Source organism: Notolabrus celidotus, chromosome 5, assembly GCF_009762535.1.
Source record: "Notolabrus celidotus isolate fNotCel1 chromosome 5, fNotCel1.pri, whole genome shotgun sequence".
NCBI classification, from domain to species: domain Eukaryota; kingdom Metazoa; phylum Chordata; class Actinopteri; order Labriformes; family Labridae; genus Notolabrus; species Notolabrus celidotus.
This window is the reverse complement of record NC_048276.1, coordinates 38,242,189-38,262,765: the sequence shown is the minus strand read 5'-3', so window position 1 is coordinate 38,262,765 and position 20,577 is coordinate 38,242,189. Positions and strand designations below refer to the sequence as shown.

At 43.8% G+C, this 20,577-nt stretch overlaps 1 protein-coding gene across 1 annotated transcript in view; it reads left to right on the top strand.

The window, feature by feature from the left end:
* ppm1e (protein phosphatase, Mg2+/Mn2+ dependent, 1E) overlaps positions 1–18,980 on the top strand; it is a 61,596-nt gene extending 42,616 nt beyond the window's left edge. Inside the window, exons 3-8 of the mRNA XM_034683660.1 lie at positions 12,395–12,516; positions 16,785–16,984; positions 17,220–17,408; positions 17,519–17,662; positions 17,879–17,972; positions 18,052–18,980. Coding sequence (XP_034539551.1) covers positions 12,395–12,516; positions 16,785–16,984; positions 17,220–17,408; positions 17,519–17,662; positions 17,879–17,972; positions 18,052–18,980 — 1,678 coding nt within the window. The remainder of the gene's footprint in view (positions 1–12,394; positions 12,517–16,784; positions 16,985–17,219; positions 17,409–17,518; positions 17,663–17,878; positions 17,973–18,051) is intronic.
* The last annotated feature ends 1,597 nt before the right edge of the window (positions 18,981–20,577 follow it).

Below are 20,577 nucleotides of genomic sequence, written 5' to 3'. Positions count from 1 at the left end.
GCGTCAGAGACTGAGCCAGTTCAGGGGATGAGAGTGATGTTGTTATAATTAGAGGGAAAATATTTCACAGAGCTGATACAAAGGAAACTATTCTGATAATCCACTTTCCTTTGTCCCCGTCTGAATCCGTGGATTCTCCTCCTCTCTCTGTGAGCACACTTTGAGATTCTTTAGTGAGTTTAATGTCCTCTTACAGATCTCTCATGTCCCCTTCTTGTTCAGACAGATTTCTATCTGGTCTTATTCAGGACAGATATAAACGAGTAGTAGTCCGTGTTAAGCTCAGTTGAGTCATTCTCAGAAACAACAAAGCCAGCTTAAGCTCACCTGGAGCATTCTAGACCTGCTGAAGTGGATCAAACAAACAGTAGATCTGGTTGTAATGGTACATGTTGGCTTCTGAATCATGTCATGCTAAATGTCTCTGTGTTACATTTTACCCCAGCTTTCTTATTAACGACCAAACTGTTCTAAATACTTGCTTCTGATGGATCAAAACCATTTAACAACAGGAATTAATCCTTTATAACCAAGCTTCAACCTCCGGTCTCAAAGTATGAAGCCCATGTGAGAATGTTATAAACTGCAGTTCATCGAGTGTCCACTTGAGGCTGGCTGCAGAAACACAGGAAACCACATACACACCAATTCAACGAAGATGATCTTTACAGCCTGGTTCATGTTCTACATCGCTCACTTCTCTATCGGCACACACTGTACGGGGGTACATTTATTTCTAACGTGATGGTTCAGTAAATATGAGGATTACGAGTTTTGCCCAAATAAGGACATGACTGACTTGATTGACAGGTGGGAACACATAGCTAGGAGGCTCAAACCCCGCCTCTTTACCTCACACTAAGTTTGGTTGAGTTCTGCATTACCAATATGGCTCCCGCCGAAGATTGGCTTACAACAGCGCTCAGGAACAGCTGGGTGACTTCACGGAGACTACGTCCATTATTTATACAGTCTATAATTTATAACGAGTGACACCAGAGACGAGCAGACCATACTCATCACAGCAAATAAATCTGCTGAGAGAGCTCCGGCACTTTTTACTTCTGCTAGTTCACACTGAGGCCAAAAACGTTAGTTACTATTAGCAAGTTAAATTAGTAGGCTAAAGGCTGATGTACACTTCGAATCAACTGCGTTCCCTACGCCGGGGGTCTGTGTAGCTCCCGTACCTACACAGGGGCCTACGCACGTAGCTGACGTGCACCTCCTCCAAAACTAGGCGTAGAATCGACGCGGGCCGCAAGTCCTTGTGATTAGTCCGCTCGGCGGCTTTGTGTTTCCTGCATTCACAGCTCTTCCGGGATCCTGGACATCGGCCGCACATCGTCCGTGTATTTCATCTCCTCCTCTCTGTTCTTCATGTAATCATGTCTGTATGATAAACAGCAACATGTATCAGCTGTAGATTAACAGAACACGCTCTGAATCTCTGTGGAAAAGGAAACAGAGATCGTAGCGGGGCCGGACGCAGGCGACCGGCTATCAGAGAGACCACACTGCCCTCAAGAGTTTCGGAGGAGAATTGCTGCGCAACACGGACACATCGAAGCACAAGTATGTGGGGCTCATGTCCACGTCAGCCCCTGCTGCGTACAGGAGACACAGAAGTATAAACCAGCCTTAACCAAAAAGGATAATTTAATATTGGATCCTGTCCTGCAACCCAAGCAAGGGCAGGTGAATGAAACTCTCTCTGCAGACTCGAGTGCGTCCTCCATCTTTCCTCTCATCTCAGCCGGCTTTAAGCCTGATTTATACTTCTGCATCTCCCCTACGCAGCAGGGGCTGACGCGGACATGAGCCCCACATACTTGTGCGTTGATGTGTCCATGACGCAAAGCAATTCTCCGCCGAAACACTCAAGGACAGTGTGGTCTCTCTGATAGTCTGGTCGCCTGTGTCGATTCTACAGGTAGTTACATTTTGTAGGAGGTGCACATCAGGTACGTGCGTAGGCATCTGCGTATGGGAGCTACACCGATCCACGGCGTAGGCTACACCGTCGATTCAAGGCAGAAGTATAAATCAGGATTAACACTTCCATTGACTCTGACATATTGCACACAAACATATTGCAGAGATGTATTTGGAGTGAGGCATGCACAGAAGAGATCTGGGTGACGGAGCTGGAGGATTGACGTCACACCTCTTCCACTCTCCAAACGCACATTAAACTTGAGATGAAACTGCAGAGACCTCAGGTCGTGACTGTAGTGTTGAGTTGAAGCGGACTCTCATGGGTAAGGAAAGTTTAATGACTCTTGTGTGAGAGTTCATTTTCTCTCTGCATCCAGTAAAGAACGCTGCAGGAGCCTCATTGGTCCACAGAGCTGTCCATCATGACGTCACATCTCCTGGTGACTAATCCAGACTTTAGAGCTCCAATCAAAAAAATATTATATAATGACAGTTTGTGAAATGACTTCCTCTCATGGACTGCACATTGATGTGTGTCATAGCAGTGGGTTGCCATGACTTCTAATTTGAGCGAGTCAATTACCTGGAGGAGACACTGGAGGGTGAGACTGTAATCATCACGGTAAATGAAAGACATCAGACGCCTAAATGTCATCTCTCCATGTTTCTTTGTTCAAATCAGATTCAGGCAAGCTGATTATGACTCAGAGTGAAGAGGTTTAAATGTAAAGTATTCAACACACACACATAGAACAGAAGAACAGAACTTTGAACACTTAGGTTCTGCAGGTGCATAGAGTGCCAGATGGAGGATGCTGTAACGTCTCCAGTCTGTAGATGTGGCTGTAACACACTTTATGAAACCTGGTGTATTCACCTGATACAGGTTCGGATGATCCAGTCTAAAGCAGCAGCTCTGGTATGCATGTTATAATAATATAATATTAATAACTTTATTTATGGAGCACCTTTAAAAAATAGATTTACAAGTGCTTTGACAAACAGAGCATGGTTGGAATAACAAAGTAAACCTAAATAAATAGATGAAAATGGATATGTAAATAAAATCATTAAAAGGACAATAAAAGAGGTTTTCAGAATAAGAGGACGACATCACATCAGGAAAATTTAGAAAAAGTGAAAGGATAAATTAGGAACATTCAAATAATACATGAAAAAATGAATACTTATTAACTAATTGATAAATAAATTAAAGCAATAAATAATCAAATACAATTTTAAAAAATGAATTTGGATAAAAACTAAAAATAATGTTGATGGACAGATTTGGATGAGTTGATCCTCAGCCCATATGTTTCCTCTCCACATAGATTATTTTTAAACATAACATTAAAACATGGCTTTTATTATGATTAGTGAAGCGTAGTATAACATAAGATTTCTAATATTTGATTGTGATGACCAGTTAACCCTGTGCTGGTTGTGTATCTCAGCTGTCTGTTGTGTTGCTGCAGTGTGATAGTGTGAACTAAGATTAAGCTCCCTTTTAATCCTCCTCCGCTCCACATGACCTCACTGTGATGCACAAGCCGCGAGGAGCTGTCATTGGTGCACCGTGTGTTCTCCCGCGTGACCTGCAGCCAATCAGAGCGGCTCGGCTCAGCATCCGCCCCCACAGGGCAGCCAGTGGTGAAAAGAGAGAGAAAAGGAGAGAGGAGGGGAGAGGGAAGAATATGTTTCTATGAATGGAAACATGGAGGAGAGGACTCTTGAGATGAGTAAACCCAAATACTAGACCCTCCCCACCCCGCAGTGCTTGATCTCTTTTTCCTTTTCTCTCTCTCTCTTTATTTATCATCCGCTCTCACTTTGTATACATCTCTGTTCATTCATAGAGCACGTAGTATATTGTAGTATACAGAGATAATATCAGCTTATTCCTCTAAAACAAGAAATTCTCCTATAAGTACAGTCAGTCCTCTTGGTGGCCATTATGTTCCTTCCCTCCATGTAGTCCTGGTTCAGTCCAAACAAAAGCTGCAGGTTTAGAATTTAATCCATAAATCATGAATCTGCTGAACTAACCATGATTATGTGACAGTTTTGAGGTAATTCGTGTGTTTTGTGTCTTACATAATCACATTTGTTCAGGGTAACTGTCTTTCCAAAAAATTGGAAAAAATCGCTGAGCTCTTGATTGAATCGACTTAAAGGTGCAGTGTGTAATATTCAGCAGCATGTATCAAAACAGATTTGTTTGAAATGTACTATAATATTCATCAGTCTGTTTGAATTAGTGTATGATCACCTGAATATGAAAATATTTTGGTCTTTGTTCACTTAGAATGAGTCTTTTTATCCACGTAGGAGTGGGTCCCCTTCAACGGAGGCTGCCATCTTGCAATGCCCTGTTCCTACAGCAACACAGAGCGGACAATCTAGTAACCATTTGCATTTTTGCCTTTAGTGAGTGGACGAGTAAAATGCACCAGTTGGAAGAAGAAGAAGAAGAAGAAGAGAGTGGTTGTAGTTGTGCACAAAATCGTTTGTACTGAGAGACGTTTTTGATGGTAAAATTTGACAAATGGAGGATCATACTCATCATGTATCACAGGAGCAACTTGTCCTCAAAGACCACCGTCACTTCACCAACAGTTCCCGTCACTCTCCTGCCACGTTAACATCCTTGTTTATATATCTCCTTCATTCCCAGCGCTTTGGTACATAGGTAATTCTAACTGTTCTGTGCTTCTGTATACTTTCTTATTATTTTATTTTATTCAATTTTATTTGATCTTTATTTTATTTTATTCTATTTCATTCTATTTTATACTATTTTATTTCATTCGTATTTATATCTTATTTTATTCCTTCTTCTATTAATATTTTGACTTTCTTACATATTGTTTATTAGAGCTCTCCAATGACCGAATATTTCCCCGGGATAAATAAAGTATTTCTGATTCTGATTCTGATGAAGGGAGCGATTCAGTTTAGAATCTGACTGCTAGATATTGTTAAATATTCAACACCCTGTACCTTTAATGAAGTTTAGGTGAGGGATAAAAAGAAAACAATTTGATATTTACATTATGTCTAAATAGTGGTATTTTCTTTGGTACACAACCCCCCAAAAAACATTAAAGGAAAAACTGTATTAATGATATCTGTCTCAGAATGATGATCATCTGAGCTGAGTTTTTGGCAGATAAATAAAATAATGAAATGAATGGTGGATCAAAGAGCCACATTAAGCTTGGGTTAATAACCCCCTAAAGAAATCAAAATGAAAACATGCTTTAAGTGAAATTATGGATAAGTGACCCCAACACTGATATTTAAAGTGTAATCAACAGTGGGTCAAATGAACACATTAGCCCTGGGTTAATGGAAATGTATTATTAAACGGCTTGTTTTAATGTAAGAGAAATACAGTTACAGTGTGAACGATGTTTGATGAAGTAGATTTTCTGAACTTAAAGCTTCTGTGAGCTACTTTAGGGTATGTGTGGATTTTGGCGCCCCCTGAGGACAAAGTCGGATCATTTATCTGTTTGTTGATCCAGTACATGTGTGCTTAGAGCTTTCAGACAGAAAAATATAACTCTGCTGTATTTTAAATGTCTAACATGCAGCTCACAAAGATGTTTTCCATGGGAAAGGCTGAATTGATAATGTGCTGTAAATCTTCCCATACTGTATAACATCTTCCTCATGGTGGGGTTCACAACACATAGAATAAGTACATGGAAGTAAACTCCTTCCTGATTGTCTTGTTTGTTTTCGTGGCTCATATCTGCTTTAATTTCAGGTTGTTTCTCCTCATAGGAGAGTTTTATTTTGAAGGGCACTGATTATAACTTCTGATTCTGTGCTCTTTGGGCCCGATCTACTAAAGGTTTGCGTGTATAAAAACACGTGCAAACTTGATAGCACGCGCAAAGCAGATTTACTAACCGGGAGCACCGAGGATTGCGTCTGTCAAATGAGCAAAATAGCACTCGCTATTCATTTAGCGTGTTTGCCTTCATGAATATGCAGAATACATGCAGATCATCAGAACGCGCAAAATACTTGGAGGAGGAGATGCAAATGTAATCATTTAGCACACTCAATGTGATCTATCAAACCTGAAGCAGATAACGAGCGGTATTTTTATGTCTATATTTAGCACGTTTGAAAGGCAGGTGCAAACTGGCACAGCGTTACGCACACATGGCTGCGGTCACTGTAAAGCTCATCATAACTTTACAACATGCCCACAACAGCGGGGCTTACAAGCATTACTACAGTTTTTACACACAGTTTATGTCATTTTGAAGTCAATCAAACAGACACGAAGTCTAACAAACCAAGAGAACAACACAAATAAATAAATAAAACAACACAAATTCAAAGCAGTTCAGCACCACGGATAGCGACCGCGTCATTCTGACACCCACTTTAACTTTTTCATATAATGAGAGCACAGTAGGTCACTGTATCAACAGATATAAAGTTTAGTAAAATTGGCACAGCGGCCCACATCTTCACATACAAACACAAAATCAACATGAAGTACTCGGCCTACTCACCACTGTTTGAAGGAGCCTTAAGCTCCGCGGACTTGTCCACGATGCACTGTATGTCCATTTTCTTTGATCTGTCATTCTCAATAGATAACATGACATGTCCACTCAGTCTATTCTGTCCCACCGTGCTCCTCAAGGGGTTTTTAGTTAGTTTTAACTTGGAGAATGAGCACTCAGAAGGTGCAACGTTGACGGGAAGAGTAAAAAATAAAAGCAGGGACAGGCCTCATCAAATCGCTCTCTAAACTCCATCAAAACACTGATTATGTTTTGGAGAAGAGTAGATGTGTTTATTTCATCAGCAGATCTTCTGTTTTTTCTCACAGCATTCACCTTTGCTGGAGTTCACCGATGTGTTTATTTCCCTCCTCCAAAAAGACCTTCAACTCCATGACTTCAAACTTCATTTATCACTTAAGACCACTCTGTTCTCTCAAACTCTCCATGGTGACAGCCGATAGCACACGCAAAATGCTCATTAAAGGGCGGTCCACACCACTTTTGCACTCGTTATCATTTGCGCACGCAGTCTTAGTAGATCACCCGTAACACACCCAGAAATAACACGTGCAAAATGATTATTTGCACACGCAAATTAGCGCTCGTTATTTGGGATCTTAGTAGATCAGGCCCTTTGAGTGTTACTGTCCTGACTGGGAATAAGTCAATGTGGGAAGTGTAGCATTTGTTCTCTTCTTTTATTATTGCCTTCCCATGAAGAAGCTCAGAGGATGATTGAACGAATGAATAATCTGTTTCTCCACCAACAAATTAAAATCTGAAATCTGTTTATTAAGAGCAGTCATGGATTTTAAGGCAAACATCTCCTCTCATATCTGTCAGACATGTGTCAGCGTCTGTCCACATTTTTACAAATGATCAACGTTCATATCATCCAAGAATCTGACCCAGTGTGGGCGTGTGGGTAAGAGGAGAGCTGTGTTCATTAAAGACGATGAAGCCGGCTGCTGATGGTTCGGCTTTTAATTGATTAAACTCATCTCATTTCACATAAGACCCACAGAGGCCTTTAGCACTTAGCACTCAGTATTTAAGTGTTCAATATGTCCCCGTGTTGCACTCAGCCAATCCCTGTTCATTTGTTTGGTTAAATTAAATACAGAGCAGCGGCTATAACTGTGAAACGTCGTACTAACTGCTTCATTATTGAGTTTATCCTCCAGGATTAATCTGCTGCATTATTGCATTTAAAGTAATAAGAACCAGCACGCCGTGTTTTCACCGGGCAGATCTATGAGATTATTTCATTGTGAAGCAATAAAAGGAACTCTTGTTAAGAAATATGGGTTTGTCTGAAAAGAGTTAAAACGCCAATTAAAGGTACAGTCTGTAGAAATCAGAAGACGTAGCGATATCTAGCCCTCAGATTCTTAAATGAAAAGCTCCCCTGCTCGATCCTCCTGATGGTGGCCTTCGAGGACAAGAAGCTCCTGTGATGAATGATAAGCATCATCCTTCATTTGTCAAATTTTTACCAGCAAAAACTTATCCATCCATCCATCCATCCATCCATCCATCCATCCATCCATCCATCCATCCATCCATCCATCCATACATCCATACATACATCCATACATACATCCATCCATACATCCATACATACATCCATCCATACATCCAACCAACCAACCATTTACTTCTGCTTCCAAGCAGATCGACCAAGCATCCCAGACCAGGTGGGATATGTAATCCCTCCAGCAAGTTCTGAGTCTACCCCAGGGCCTTCCCCAGTTGAACGTGTCCGAAGCCTCTCTAAAGGGATGCGTCAGGGGGTCCTCCTTATCAGATGCAAAAACTTCTCAACATTACAATTTATTTTGCACACAACAAGCTCTCCCCTTCTTTTTTTTGTTTTCCACTGGGTTCATTTTGCACTCTTTACAAAAACCTGTATGTTACTCAGTTTGTCCCCTCTGTCTTGCTGTAGAAACATGGAGGTGCAAGATTGCGGCCTTTATGGAAAGTGATCTGCTCCTTATGGCTCATTCTAAATTCTACTCAGAGACCTACGTACTTAGTGGATGTACAGCTGTGTTTTACACAATATGTTCAGAATCCCTGCGTAAAAGCAAGCAGAGATCGTAGCAGGGCCGGGGAAGCTGGCGACTCGACTATCAGAGAGACCACACTGCCCTCAAGTGTTTCGGTGAAGTATTTCTGTGCATCACGGACACATCGATGCACAAGTATATCAAAGTTCAGAATTACCAATATCTAGGTCTATTATTTATACAGTCTATGGGCAGTTGTCAGGTGTTTCCCCAATAGAGATGACTCTGAGTCTTTATGAGACAGGAGGATGAGGTGTATGTTGGAAAACGCCACTAACTGATGTAAAGGATAAGAGGTACTGCTTTGACCACAGGGAGCGCCAAATTCAACACAAACCCTCAGTCCCTCTCAGGAGCTTCAAGTCTAAAGGTTTTAGGGCTGACATAAGAAGATCAGCTTCCATTGGTTGAGTCATAATGAGAGGATATTCAACACCGGGAAAACAACGCGAGCTGAGCAGACGTGAACGAGCTGAGCTCTCCGAAAACATTCTATCATCCAATCTAAATCAACGCTATATTGGACTTTTGATTAGTTTTATCTAAAGAGCTGGGACACCAGATGGAGGATGGACCGTCGACTAAAAAAACAAACCAGAGGCAAAAAATAATTGCCAAGGTGACGAGGACCATCTCGCTGGTATTGCTGCGGCTAACACTAGTGTCCACAAGGCCGCCATGGAAGACGCTAACCCATCTGTTTCCAAAACTGAAAATCCCAACAGTATGGTCGCTGTACTAATCAGGAAAATACATGAAGGTAACAAAACGCTATCACAGAAAATCGATTAGAAAACTGCAGAACTCCAAACTTCCATAGACGGAGTGAAGGCAACCATGGAGGGATTAATGGTGAGAGTAAAGGAGGCTGAGCAGCACATGATGTGGACGACACCGTAAATGGACTTAATCGACTGACAAAACAACGAAAATAAAGATAACGAATTCCTCCAAAATGAGAAGATATTCAAACCTCATAATTCGGAAGGTCAAAATGGCCTGCTGACATCCAAATCAATCCATCTTTGAAATATTTCATGAATAAGCAATGTGCCTTAATTCAACCCCCACATTAGTCTGACGTTTTAACCTATCTGATATATGAATGAATGAATGAATGAATGAAGAGTATAAAGCATGCGAGGCTGCAGGTTTCCATGTTTGACCTGTGAACACATGAATAAATAATGTAACAGTTCTTTTAGAAGCTTTCATGGCCACAGTGAGGCGAGACGTGGCCCTCGCTCTTCAATAAAGGCGCCAACATCAGCTCAGGCTTCATTTTCTAACTTCATCTGAATGTGAGGGAGAACATCCAGAAGTTGGGTTACCATGGTTACCTGCATCTGGAGGTGACCTAGTTATGTTGGTGACTCACATACCAGCAAGCTTTCAGTCCTTCAAATGACCCCCCTTCCTCTTTTTTACTCTCCCTCCTCCTCCCCAGCGCTGTCGCTAACCTTAAGAAGAGACTCTCCTCCTCCTCCTCCTCCTCCTCCTCCTCCTCCTCCTCCTCCTCCTCCTCCTCTGGCACACAGAGTTCTGTCCAGATGTAGCAATGTACCGCTGCACTCAAACAGAGCTGTTAGATCAGTTTAACATTCTTCAAGTGGGCACTGGCAGCAGCTCGCTCCAGCTGACAGGAGATCAGCTGCTGAACAGGAAGTCCTGAACACAGTCCTGAGCAGTGAAAACGCTTCATGTGTCGTGCTTTAACGTTGACTTAAATTTTTCTTTGATTCAGAGGAATAGAATATTTTCTTCAATCAATGTTTTGTGAATCTTAACTTACTCTTATATCCAGTTCTTTTTTCCTCTGAACCTCTTGTGACTATTATTTAGTTCAATCAGTTCACGACTTCGCACCAGACTGAAATACCTTCACAGCTAATGCATTAGATTTGATCCATGTATTCATGTTCCTCAGAAGATCCAATCAATCTTTATTTATATAGCACCACATCCTAACAGACGTTCTCCTCAGACTCTTTCCAGACAGAGCAGGTCTAGACCATACTCTATCTTAATCCACCATGAGCAGAGCACTTTGAAGCATTTAGCAAGTTACAGCTACTTTCTTGCCTGTACTTGATTATGGCGATGTTGTGTATATGTGTGCTTCATCCAGCTGCCTACAGACCTTGGCTCCGGTCTACCACTGTGCTCTGAGGTTTATCACTGGTTGTAGCCGCCTCACCCACCACTGCGAATTGTACGCTAAAGCTGGCATGCCTTCCTTAAATGTAAGGAGATATACACACTGGATGACTCTGGTTTATAAGGCTCTTCTTGGCTTGGCTCCTACTTATTGATGCACTTTTCTCCAGAGAACTGGAAGCCGTTATGCCCTACGATCAAATGACATTTTGCATCTTTCTACTCCTCGTGTTCGAACTGAAACGGGAAAAAAAGCATTCAGTTTCTCTGCCCCCTCTGCTTGGAATGCCCTCCTATCTGAACTGAAGCTGTCAGCATTTGTTTCATTGGAAGCTTTCCGCTCTATCTTAAGAAAACGACAACGGAAATCCTTCAAGCAGTGCCTGTGTTCTTAAATTGTTACTGTAAAATAACTTCTGCACTTTATTTGATCAAATTGCTTGTATTTTATATTTTAATGTTTGTTGTCGTTGTTATCTGTCTGTTTTGTTTACTATGACGTATGTTGCTGCCTCTCTTGGCCAGGTCACCCTTGCGAAAGAGGTCTCGATCTCAATGGGTCTTTTATCTGGTTAAATAAAGGTTAAATAAAAAAATAAAAAATAAATACAGTGGCAAGGACAAACTTCCTTTAACAGGCAGAAACCTCCAGCAGGACCAGACTCATGTTAGACACACATCTGCTGAGACTGAGTTGGAGAGAGGGATAGAGGGAGATGAAGAGAGAGAGAGATGATAGTGGGGAGACGGATAGTAGTAGTTGTAGCAGCTGGAGTCTGGCACGTCCACAGCAGCAGAGATCCAGAGGAACCTACGAGACAAGGGAGCTCATGGACTCCAGAAAGGTCTAAGAAAAGAGAGAAGAGAGGGAGAGGAGAAGAAAGAAAAAGAGGAGGATAAATGGGGAAGGAAAGACAGAAGGAAAGGACAGGTTGAGAAAAGGAGACATAAAGGATGAAGCAGCATGGAAAGAACAAAGAGAGAAAGAAAGAAAGAAGGAAGGAGAGAAGGAACGAAAAAAAAGGAAGGAATGAAAGAAAGAAGGAAAGAAAGCAGGAAGGAAGGAAGGAAAGAAAGAATGTAGGTAGGAAGGAAGGAAGGAAGGAAGGAAGGAAGGAAGGAAGGAAGGAAGGAAGGAAGGAAGGAAGGAAGGAAGGAAGGAAGGAAGGAAGGAAGGAAGGAAGGAAGGAAGGAAGGAAGGAATCTACAGCAGAGATCCAGAGGAACCTACGAGACAAGGGAGCTCAGGGACTCCAGAAAGGTCTATGGTTAGTAACTTTAATGGGACAGGGAGAGTTAAAGTGAGAGACAGGCAGAGAGAGGAGAGAGAGGGAAAGACAGGATCCCAGTGTCTCAGTCTAAGCCTATAGCAGCATAACTAAGAGCTGGTCCAAGCCTGATCCAGCTCTAACTATAAGCTTTATCAAAAAGGAAAGTTTGAAGCCTACTCTTAAAAGTAGAGAGGGTGTCTGCCTCCCGGACCCTGACTGGTAGATGATTCCAAAGGAGAGGGGCCTGATAACTGAAGGCTCTACCTCCCATACTACTTTTATGGATTTATTAAATCTGTGTGTATGTGGCAGTCCAACAAACCGGTGAAACAAAGACCTCATGGATCTCCACAGAGGAGAGAAACCGTGGTGTGATGTCGTCTCTGTGTACCATTCATAACAGTGTGGTGTCTCCTCTCCACAGTAACTGCCCTTGCTCCCTGGCTGCTGCTCTCGCCAGAGCCACCGCAGACAGCCTCCTGCAGACGGACCTCTCCATCCACCACCTCAACAAGACTGTGGAAGATGGAGCTGACCCACTACCACGTGAGTCCCCGGGGAGCCCATGAGACTGCTCTCGCTCTCTCTCTCACACACACACACACACATACATACATATATATATATATATGTATATATAGAGGCTCAGACAAATTAGGTCTCTCTCTCACTCACTCCATCCCACACACACACACACACACACACACACACAGCCATAAAACCACCAGGGATTTGTCCCAGTTCTCCCCCGCAAAGCTGCATGAAGTGGTGTTTGACCGCTAGAGGGCAGGAAGTCCACTCACAAACACACTCACAGCTAAAAGCTCAGAAACACTGGAGCTTTATCTCCTGAGGACCAGCCGAGGTTCAGTGAAATGGTCACCAGGCTGTGTGTAACCAGCCTGGCATTACAGCTATACTTTCATATCTTCTTTTAAATGCGCCAAAGTTAAAACCAGATTCAGGTCTACTGCAAAGTAGATTTTCATATATAAGGATTATTCTGGTGTTTATTTTAATGTACTAGCATGACGCTATGATGAATAGCTGACAATAAAAGGTATGAGACGCTGTCAGGATGAGCGCACACCTGAGAGCTCAAAGTCTGGCAGGTGTTTTACTTAAATAGAACTGAACCACTTTATATTTACAAAATAAGAAAGCATATGTAGCATCTCATCTTTCTCATTATCATTCATGTATGACAGAGAGAGTTTGCAAATTATGGGAACTGACCTTCTTTTATTTGTTTTTTGCAAAGTTGACCAACTTTACTGAAACCATAAATGTGTAAATGTTTGAAAAATTAAAAACTTTGATCATGTAAAAGTACGACATGTAAACAACTATCAATGTTCAAATCATAGGCTGTTTATTAAATGTACAACACACCTTGGTGCCCCTCAGATAGTGAGAAGTGAAGCTATAACACCGCCTCGATGGGCAGAAGTGATCTTTCTTCATTAGGATCCCCATTAGCACAAGCATAATCATCGGCTATTCTTCCTGGGGTCCAACACATATACAATCATTCAGACCAACACAAAATACAACATAACAAAACAAACAAAAAGCAGACAAAAGCTCCTCTTAATGAAATACAAAAACAACATACAGAGGAGAAAGAACGTGGCTGATTCGTGGAGCTGCAGAACTGACGTCACATCCGCTAACCAAAACACACATTCAATCAATCAATCTTTATTTGTATAGCGCCAAATCACAACAAACGTTATCTCAGGCCTCTTTTACAAACAGAGCAGGTCTAGACCACTCTATGTCAAATTATGAACAGAGACCCAACACCAAGACAGGATAAGACTCAGTCTGACCCCACCTTAATCCACCATGAGTATTGCACCTCGCAGTATTTAGCTAGTTACAGTGGAGAGGACAAACTTCCTTTAACAGAGGAGAATAAGAGAGAGAGGGAGCGGTGATAGTGATGAGACGAATAGTAGCAGCTGTTGCTGCTGGAGTCTGGAACGTCCACAGCAGGAGGACTTCTACAGCAGCTCAGAGGAACCTACGAGACAAGGGAGCTCAGGGACTCCAGAAAGGTCTATGGTTAGTAACTTTAATGGGACAGGGAGAGTTTAAGTAAGAGATGAGGGGGTGAGATAGGATCCCAGTGTGTTAGTCTAAGCCTATAGCAGCATAACTAAGAGCTGGTCCAAGCCTGATCCAGCTCTAACTATAAGCTTTATCAAAAAGGAAAGTTTGAAGCCTACTCTTAAAAGTAGAGAGGGTGTCTGCCTCCCGGACCCTGACTGGTAGATGATTCCAAAGGAGAGGGGCCTGATAACTGAAGGTTCTACCTCCCATACTACTTTTAGAGACTTTAGGTAGGACCAGCAGGCCTGCATGTTGGGAGCGTAGAGTTCTAGAGGAGTAATAGGGCACTATGAGCTCTTTAAGATATGAAGGTGTCTGATCATTTAGAGCTTTGTAGGTCAGAAGAAGGATTTTAAATTATAGTCTATATTCTATGGGGAGCCACACATCAGATCATTACTTTTATTCTGAGTTATATGTATAGTAAAAACTGTGTGTGTCACTTTTGTTGAAACACATCATTGTTTTAAGTCCATTCTTCAGATCTCAACACACAGAGATATAAATATGATCCTGTACAGTGAGTCAAACATGACTTACAACCCCCCCACACAGAGAGGGATAGATAATGAATCTGCTTGACTTGACTTATACTGATCATGATGACCTGACGCCATCTCTGCTGAATCAATGGACTCTTCAGCATCAAATAAGAAACATGTGGTGAATAAATCATGTTGTTGTGCAACGTGTTTTAATTTTGATGGACTTGCATTGAGGCTCAAACAGTTCTCGCCTTGTTTGCCCTCTCAAAGTACGAGCTCCTTGTGTTGTGTAACAGCTGATCACATCCTGTTTGATGCTGCCTCGCTGCACTCCACTGTTCCTTTTATTTCTCCTGCTGTTTGCAAGGTGTTATGGGTAGTCCTCCATCACAGATGCAGTGCTGAAGCATCTTGCTTTGGAGCGAGAGGGGGGGATGGGGCTGGCTGAACGGTTTATACTCACAGTGAAGTTCGGCGTCTGATGTTCTTTAAGGTGAAGTGAGGAAACTGAGTGCTGACTGTCTCAACCTCACAGATACTAGAGTCAGGACAACACAGGGAGGAAGCTGAACCACTATTATACCTGAAGCTAACATTAGTGGGTCAAGATCATGTATACACACACACACACACACACACACACACACACACAAACACACACACACACACACACACACACACACACACACACACACACACACACACACACACACACACACACACACTTCTATCTCTTTGTTATAACAGAGAGTGGAAGCCACTTCTGGGCTTGCCTCTGTTCCACTTTCTCTCCATGACATCTGCCTTTCTGGAGAAGTATGACGGCTCCCTGCTGGTTAGAGTCCACAGGGACTGAACCGTCGGAGGGGAAGAGGAGACTTTTCACATTTCTGATTTTGACGCAGCAGAAATATCTCATTAAATCTCTTCAAGTAACTCCATTACATCTCTGTAAACAGAGTCCTCCAACCAAACACACACTAGACACACAGTAGTGCTATACATCCATCCATCCATCCATCCATCCATCCATCCATCCATCCATCCATCCATCCATCCATCCACCCACACACACACACACACACACACACACACACACACACACACACACACACACACACACACACACACACACACACACACACACATACATACATGCATACATACATATATGAAACATATAAAATATACACCTGCAACGACAATCTTTATTTGTATAGCGCCAAATCACAACAAGCGTTATCTCAAGACTCTTTTACAAACAGAGCAGGTCTAGACCACTCTATGTCAAATTATGAACAGAGACCCAACACCAAGACAGGATAAGACTCAGTCTGACCCCACCTTAATCCACCATGAGCATTGCACCTCACAGTATTTAGCTAGTTACAGTGGAGAGGACAAACTTCCTTTAACAGGCAGAAACCTTGAGCAGAACCAGACTCATGTTAGACAGACATCTGCCTCGACCGAGTTGGGTCTGGAAAGAGGGATAGAGGAGAATAAGAGAGAGAGGGAGCGGTGATAGTGATGAGAGGAGTAGTAGTAGCTGTTTCCGCTGGAGTCCAGCACGTCCGTATCAGCTGGAGTCTGGAACGTCCACAGCAGGAGGACGTCTACGGCAGCTCAGAGGAACCTACGAGACAAGGGAGCTCAGGGACTCCAGAAAGGTCTATGGTTAGTAACTTTAATGGGACAGGGAGACTTAAAGTGATGAGGGGGTTGGGGGAAAGGGGGTGAGACATGATCCCAGTGTGTCAGTTCCCCCGGCAGTCTAAGCCTACAGCAGCATAACTAAGAGCTGGTCCAAGCCTGATCCAGCTCTAACTATAAGCTTTATTAAAAAGGAAAGTTTGAAGCCTACTCTTAAAAGTAGAGGGGGTGTCTGCCTCCTGGACCCTGACTATCTAAAGGAGAGGGGCCTGATAACTTTGACTCTTCACACTGATATGAGCGTTTTCCTCTCTTCGTTGTTACCCTAAGCAGAAAGTTCATCCATCGTGTCAGAGGAGGATTGGCAGGTTACGAGTTAAGAGTTAAGAGTTAAGAGTTAAAATGTTGTCTACAACCATACAGAAATGTGTTTTCATACAGACACACTGGATGTCTGGAGGAGAGGACTGTTGAAGACGTGACTACAAACTCCAGCAGCGAGCTCCAGACTGAGCTGGTTTTGTTGTCTTGTAGACCTCTGACTGACTCTGTGTTTTCTAGAGATGGAGTCTGTGAAGCTGGCCCGCCTGGTGTTCAACAGACTCTTTGAGATGTGCTGCCTCTGGATGAAGGAGCTGCCTTTCCGCCGCCGTCCGCAGCCCTACTACGAAACATCGATACACGCCATCAAGAACATGAGGCGCAAGATGGAAGACAAGCACGTCATCATCCCTGATTTCAACACACTCTTCAACATTCAGGTAGAAACAGGCTGTTACAGCGTCTCCTCTTGGCTGTGGGGAAATGTTGTCAGCTTTGTCTTCCTCATCATGTTTATTGTCTTTGATTTTTAAGTACCTAAGATATTTGGTGTTCATGTAATTAATGTGTTACATATGATTTCTAACATGCAGCTGCCCTGAGGGGAGTTTTGATGTTTATTGCACCAGCAGCGTTTCTTAACTGCAGGACTGATGGACTTGTTTTGTGTCTCAGGATCAAGAGGAACAGGCTTACTTTGCTGTGTTTGATGGTCATGGCGGTGTGGATGCTGCCATTTATGCCGCCAACCACCTCCACGTCAACTTAGTCCAACAGGAATCCTTCAACCAGGACCCGATCGAGGCGCTCTGCAAAGCCTTCAAAGTCACAGACGAACGGTTTGTGAAGAAGGCGGCACGGGAGGTGAGCTAACTCGATTACTAGACGTGACTTTTACACAGTTCATGGATGAGGCCGTGTTGGTGCAGTGCTGCAGTCGACTGCTGTAACAAAGATCTGTGTCTGTCTGGCAGCACCTGCGTTGTGGCACGACAGGTGTGGTGACGTTCCTGCGTGGTCGGACGCTGTACGTGGCCTGGCTGGGAGACTCGCAGGTCATCCTGGTCAGGAAAGGACAAGTCGTGGAGCTCATGAAACCACATAAACCAGACAGAGAGGTAACACTCCTACACACAAACAAACACTGCTCACGTGTATCGCTCTCTGTTATCATAAGATTGAGGATTGGTTTACTGTCACTTTAAATGCACAACAGAAGCAGGAAGTAGACTGCACCGAGGGGTTTGATTAAGGGAACGGAAGAAAGAGATTGTTACACATCATGTGACGATTATCTGTGAAATGACCACAAACTGCACTTCCTGTTTCTGCAGGATGAGAAGCAGAGGATCGAGGCTCTGGGGGGCTGCGTGATCTGGTTTGGGACTTGGAGGGTTAACGGCAGTCTATCTGTATCCAGAGCAATAGGTAAACTGCAGACTGTAAATCTATTCTGTGACACCGCCATGAACACTGATATGAAGCTAACCTCTTACCTTGTTGACAGGTGACTCAGAACATAAGCCCTACATCTGCGGCGATGCAGACCATGATATCTTCCCATTGGATGGCACAGAGGACTACCTTATTCTGGCCTGCGATGGCTTCTGGGACACAGTGAGTTCAGAGGAGGCGGTGCGGGTGGTCAGCGATCACCTCCAGGAGAACAGCGGAGACACCACCATGGTCGCCCACAAGCTGGTGGCCTCCGCCCGTGACGCAGGCTCCAGTGATAACATCACTGTCATAGTGGTCTTCATGCGAGATCCACGCTGCCCCCCACCCTCCAGCACGGAGGACGAGGAGGAGGGCGTGGTGGAGGGAGAGGTGGAGGAGGAGGAGGTAGCTGAGGCAGAAGAGGAGGAACAGGAGGAGGAAGAGGAAGAGGAAGATGAGGCAGTCAGGGTACAGCGTGAGGGTGGTGAGGCTGCGGACATCGGGGGTAAGAACCGCGGAGGCTGGCCCCTGCAGCAGTGCTCGGCCCCCGCTGACCTTGCCTACGAAGACCGAACGGACTCGTTCACGGACAGAACGAGCCTCAGCCTGCTGGGGCCATCACTGGAGGGCCGCATCTCCCTCAACCACAGCCCACGCAAGCTCAGCTCCTTCTTTGGCTCCGACATCTTCACAAGTTCCCACATCTACCAAGGGAAACAGCCACTGAGGCACAGGTCCTGTATCCCCTTTCAGGAGTCCAGCATCTCTAGCTTCACGGACCCGATGTGGCCTCAGACAGCCGTGCTGTTAGGCCCCACACTGAGGCAAACCCGCAGGCTCAGCTACGGTAGCCGCCGGTGGAGCCGGAGGTGGCCAGGCACATCCAAGGAGCTGCTCGGCCTGCTGCCAGCCGGCCACTTTGAGCCGCAAATGCAGCGCTGCTCCAACAGGAGGCCCGGAGTGGCAATGCCTCACCTGCCTCATGATGCCACCATCTGAGGAGGTGACCCAAACCATCTCCTTCATTATTTCAGTCCTGCTCCCTGCCCCCCATCCAACCCACCTCTGCCTTCAACATCACGTGTTTCTTTGATAGTAGGTCAGTGCGGCTCCTGCAGCTCTTATGTGATTATTGATTCTCTGTCCGAGGAGTGATGCTCTCTGTCCTAAGCTCAAATGTTTCAAAATGTAAGCTGGCCCACTAAACACAAGCCCTGCTCCTTAGTGCTTCAGGTAAAGTGCTCACCCGCATCCTCTCTGCTGTAACCATTGATCAGACCACGTGAAGTGTGGAGCTGTGAAAGCAGGTAATAAGAAGAGTTCAGACTGAATGTGAAATCAGTCTTTAAGGATTCAAAGGGCATGAACAGTCACCTAAGCTGAGGTCTGATTAAACCACTGAAGGTCAGTAGTGCTGTGCAAACATTTTAAAATTTGATTCATATGCTCGGTGGCTCCATGTTGCTGATATCTTCAGACAGAAAGTGTGTTTTAACACAAGAAGGAAATGTGGGACGAGTTTGTAACTCTTAGTCACCATGATTTAGCTCAAAGAAGAGATAAGGAGACATGCTACATGATAAAAAAGACTGCAGGAAGTGAATCACTTCATCTATCAGGAACACTGATTCAGTGTCACAGCAGCCTTTGCTCTTTTTGAGGTGGTGTCTAAGATGTTGGAAGCTGGCTGCATGGATTTATCCCCAGTTAGCCACAAAGCATCACCAAGGTAGACTAGAGTTGATACTGGACTCTTAGTCTATATTTTAAAAATGGCCCTCTCTCTAAGTGATCTGGGTTACTTTTATCTGTGCATCCAAGAGAAGAGAAATACCTGCACACAGCAGAAAGTGAAAGAGGTGGACTGAGCGATCACTCATCCTTTCTCCTTCCCTCCATTTCATGTTGACCAGGTGAAGGCTGAGATTGCATGTGTCGCCTTTTCTCTCGCTGTCGAGCACATGGAACGACCGAGCATTAAATGAAACACTAATGGACTGGCTGGCTTCTTTGCCCCCTGAGAAATCCTCTGGTAGCAGATGAATAACGTTCATGGAGCGGCCTGAACAATAGTCAGCTCCTGGTTTCTGTGACTGAAGGCACATGCTGTTCTTCCCCCTCACATACAGTCAACCACCCAGCCATTATCCAGCCACAGTTTGTCTTCAGATAAAAGCACTTAACGTGGGATTATAAAAGATTAGCAGTCACTTACCTGAATAAATGCTTCATGTAGTCCAGCCCTCCAGATGGAGATCTTGGATAATGTTTGTTTTGGGGGGAGGGGGTATTTAAAGTCTATTTTTGTTATAGTGGTTGGGCCAAACACTATAGTTCTTACAAGTACTCCACCTGTATTTCATTTGACATGAAACTCATCCAAGAGAAGTTTTTCCAGCAGGCTTGATTAGGGAAACTATTACATGCTGTGTCAGGGAAGTTAAAAGAACACGTGCCTTCCATATCTACCACTAAATCCTGCTCCTATACATATTCATGAATTACTAAACTCTGTGTTATTGTCACCATTAAGTACAAGCCTGGCCTGTGTTGGGTCAAATTATTATGACTGTGCCACTTTTAGAGGAATTTATTC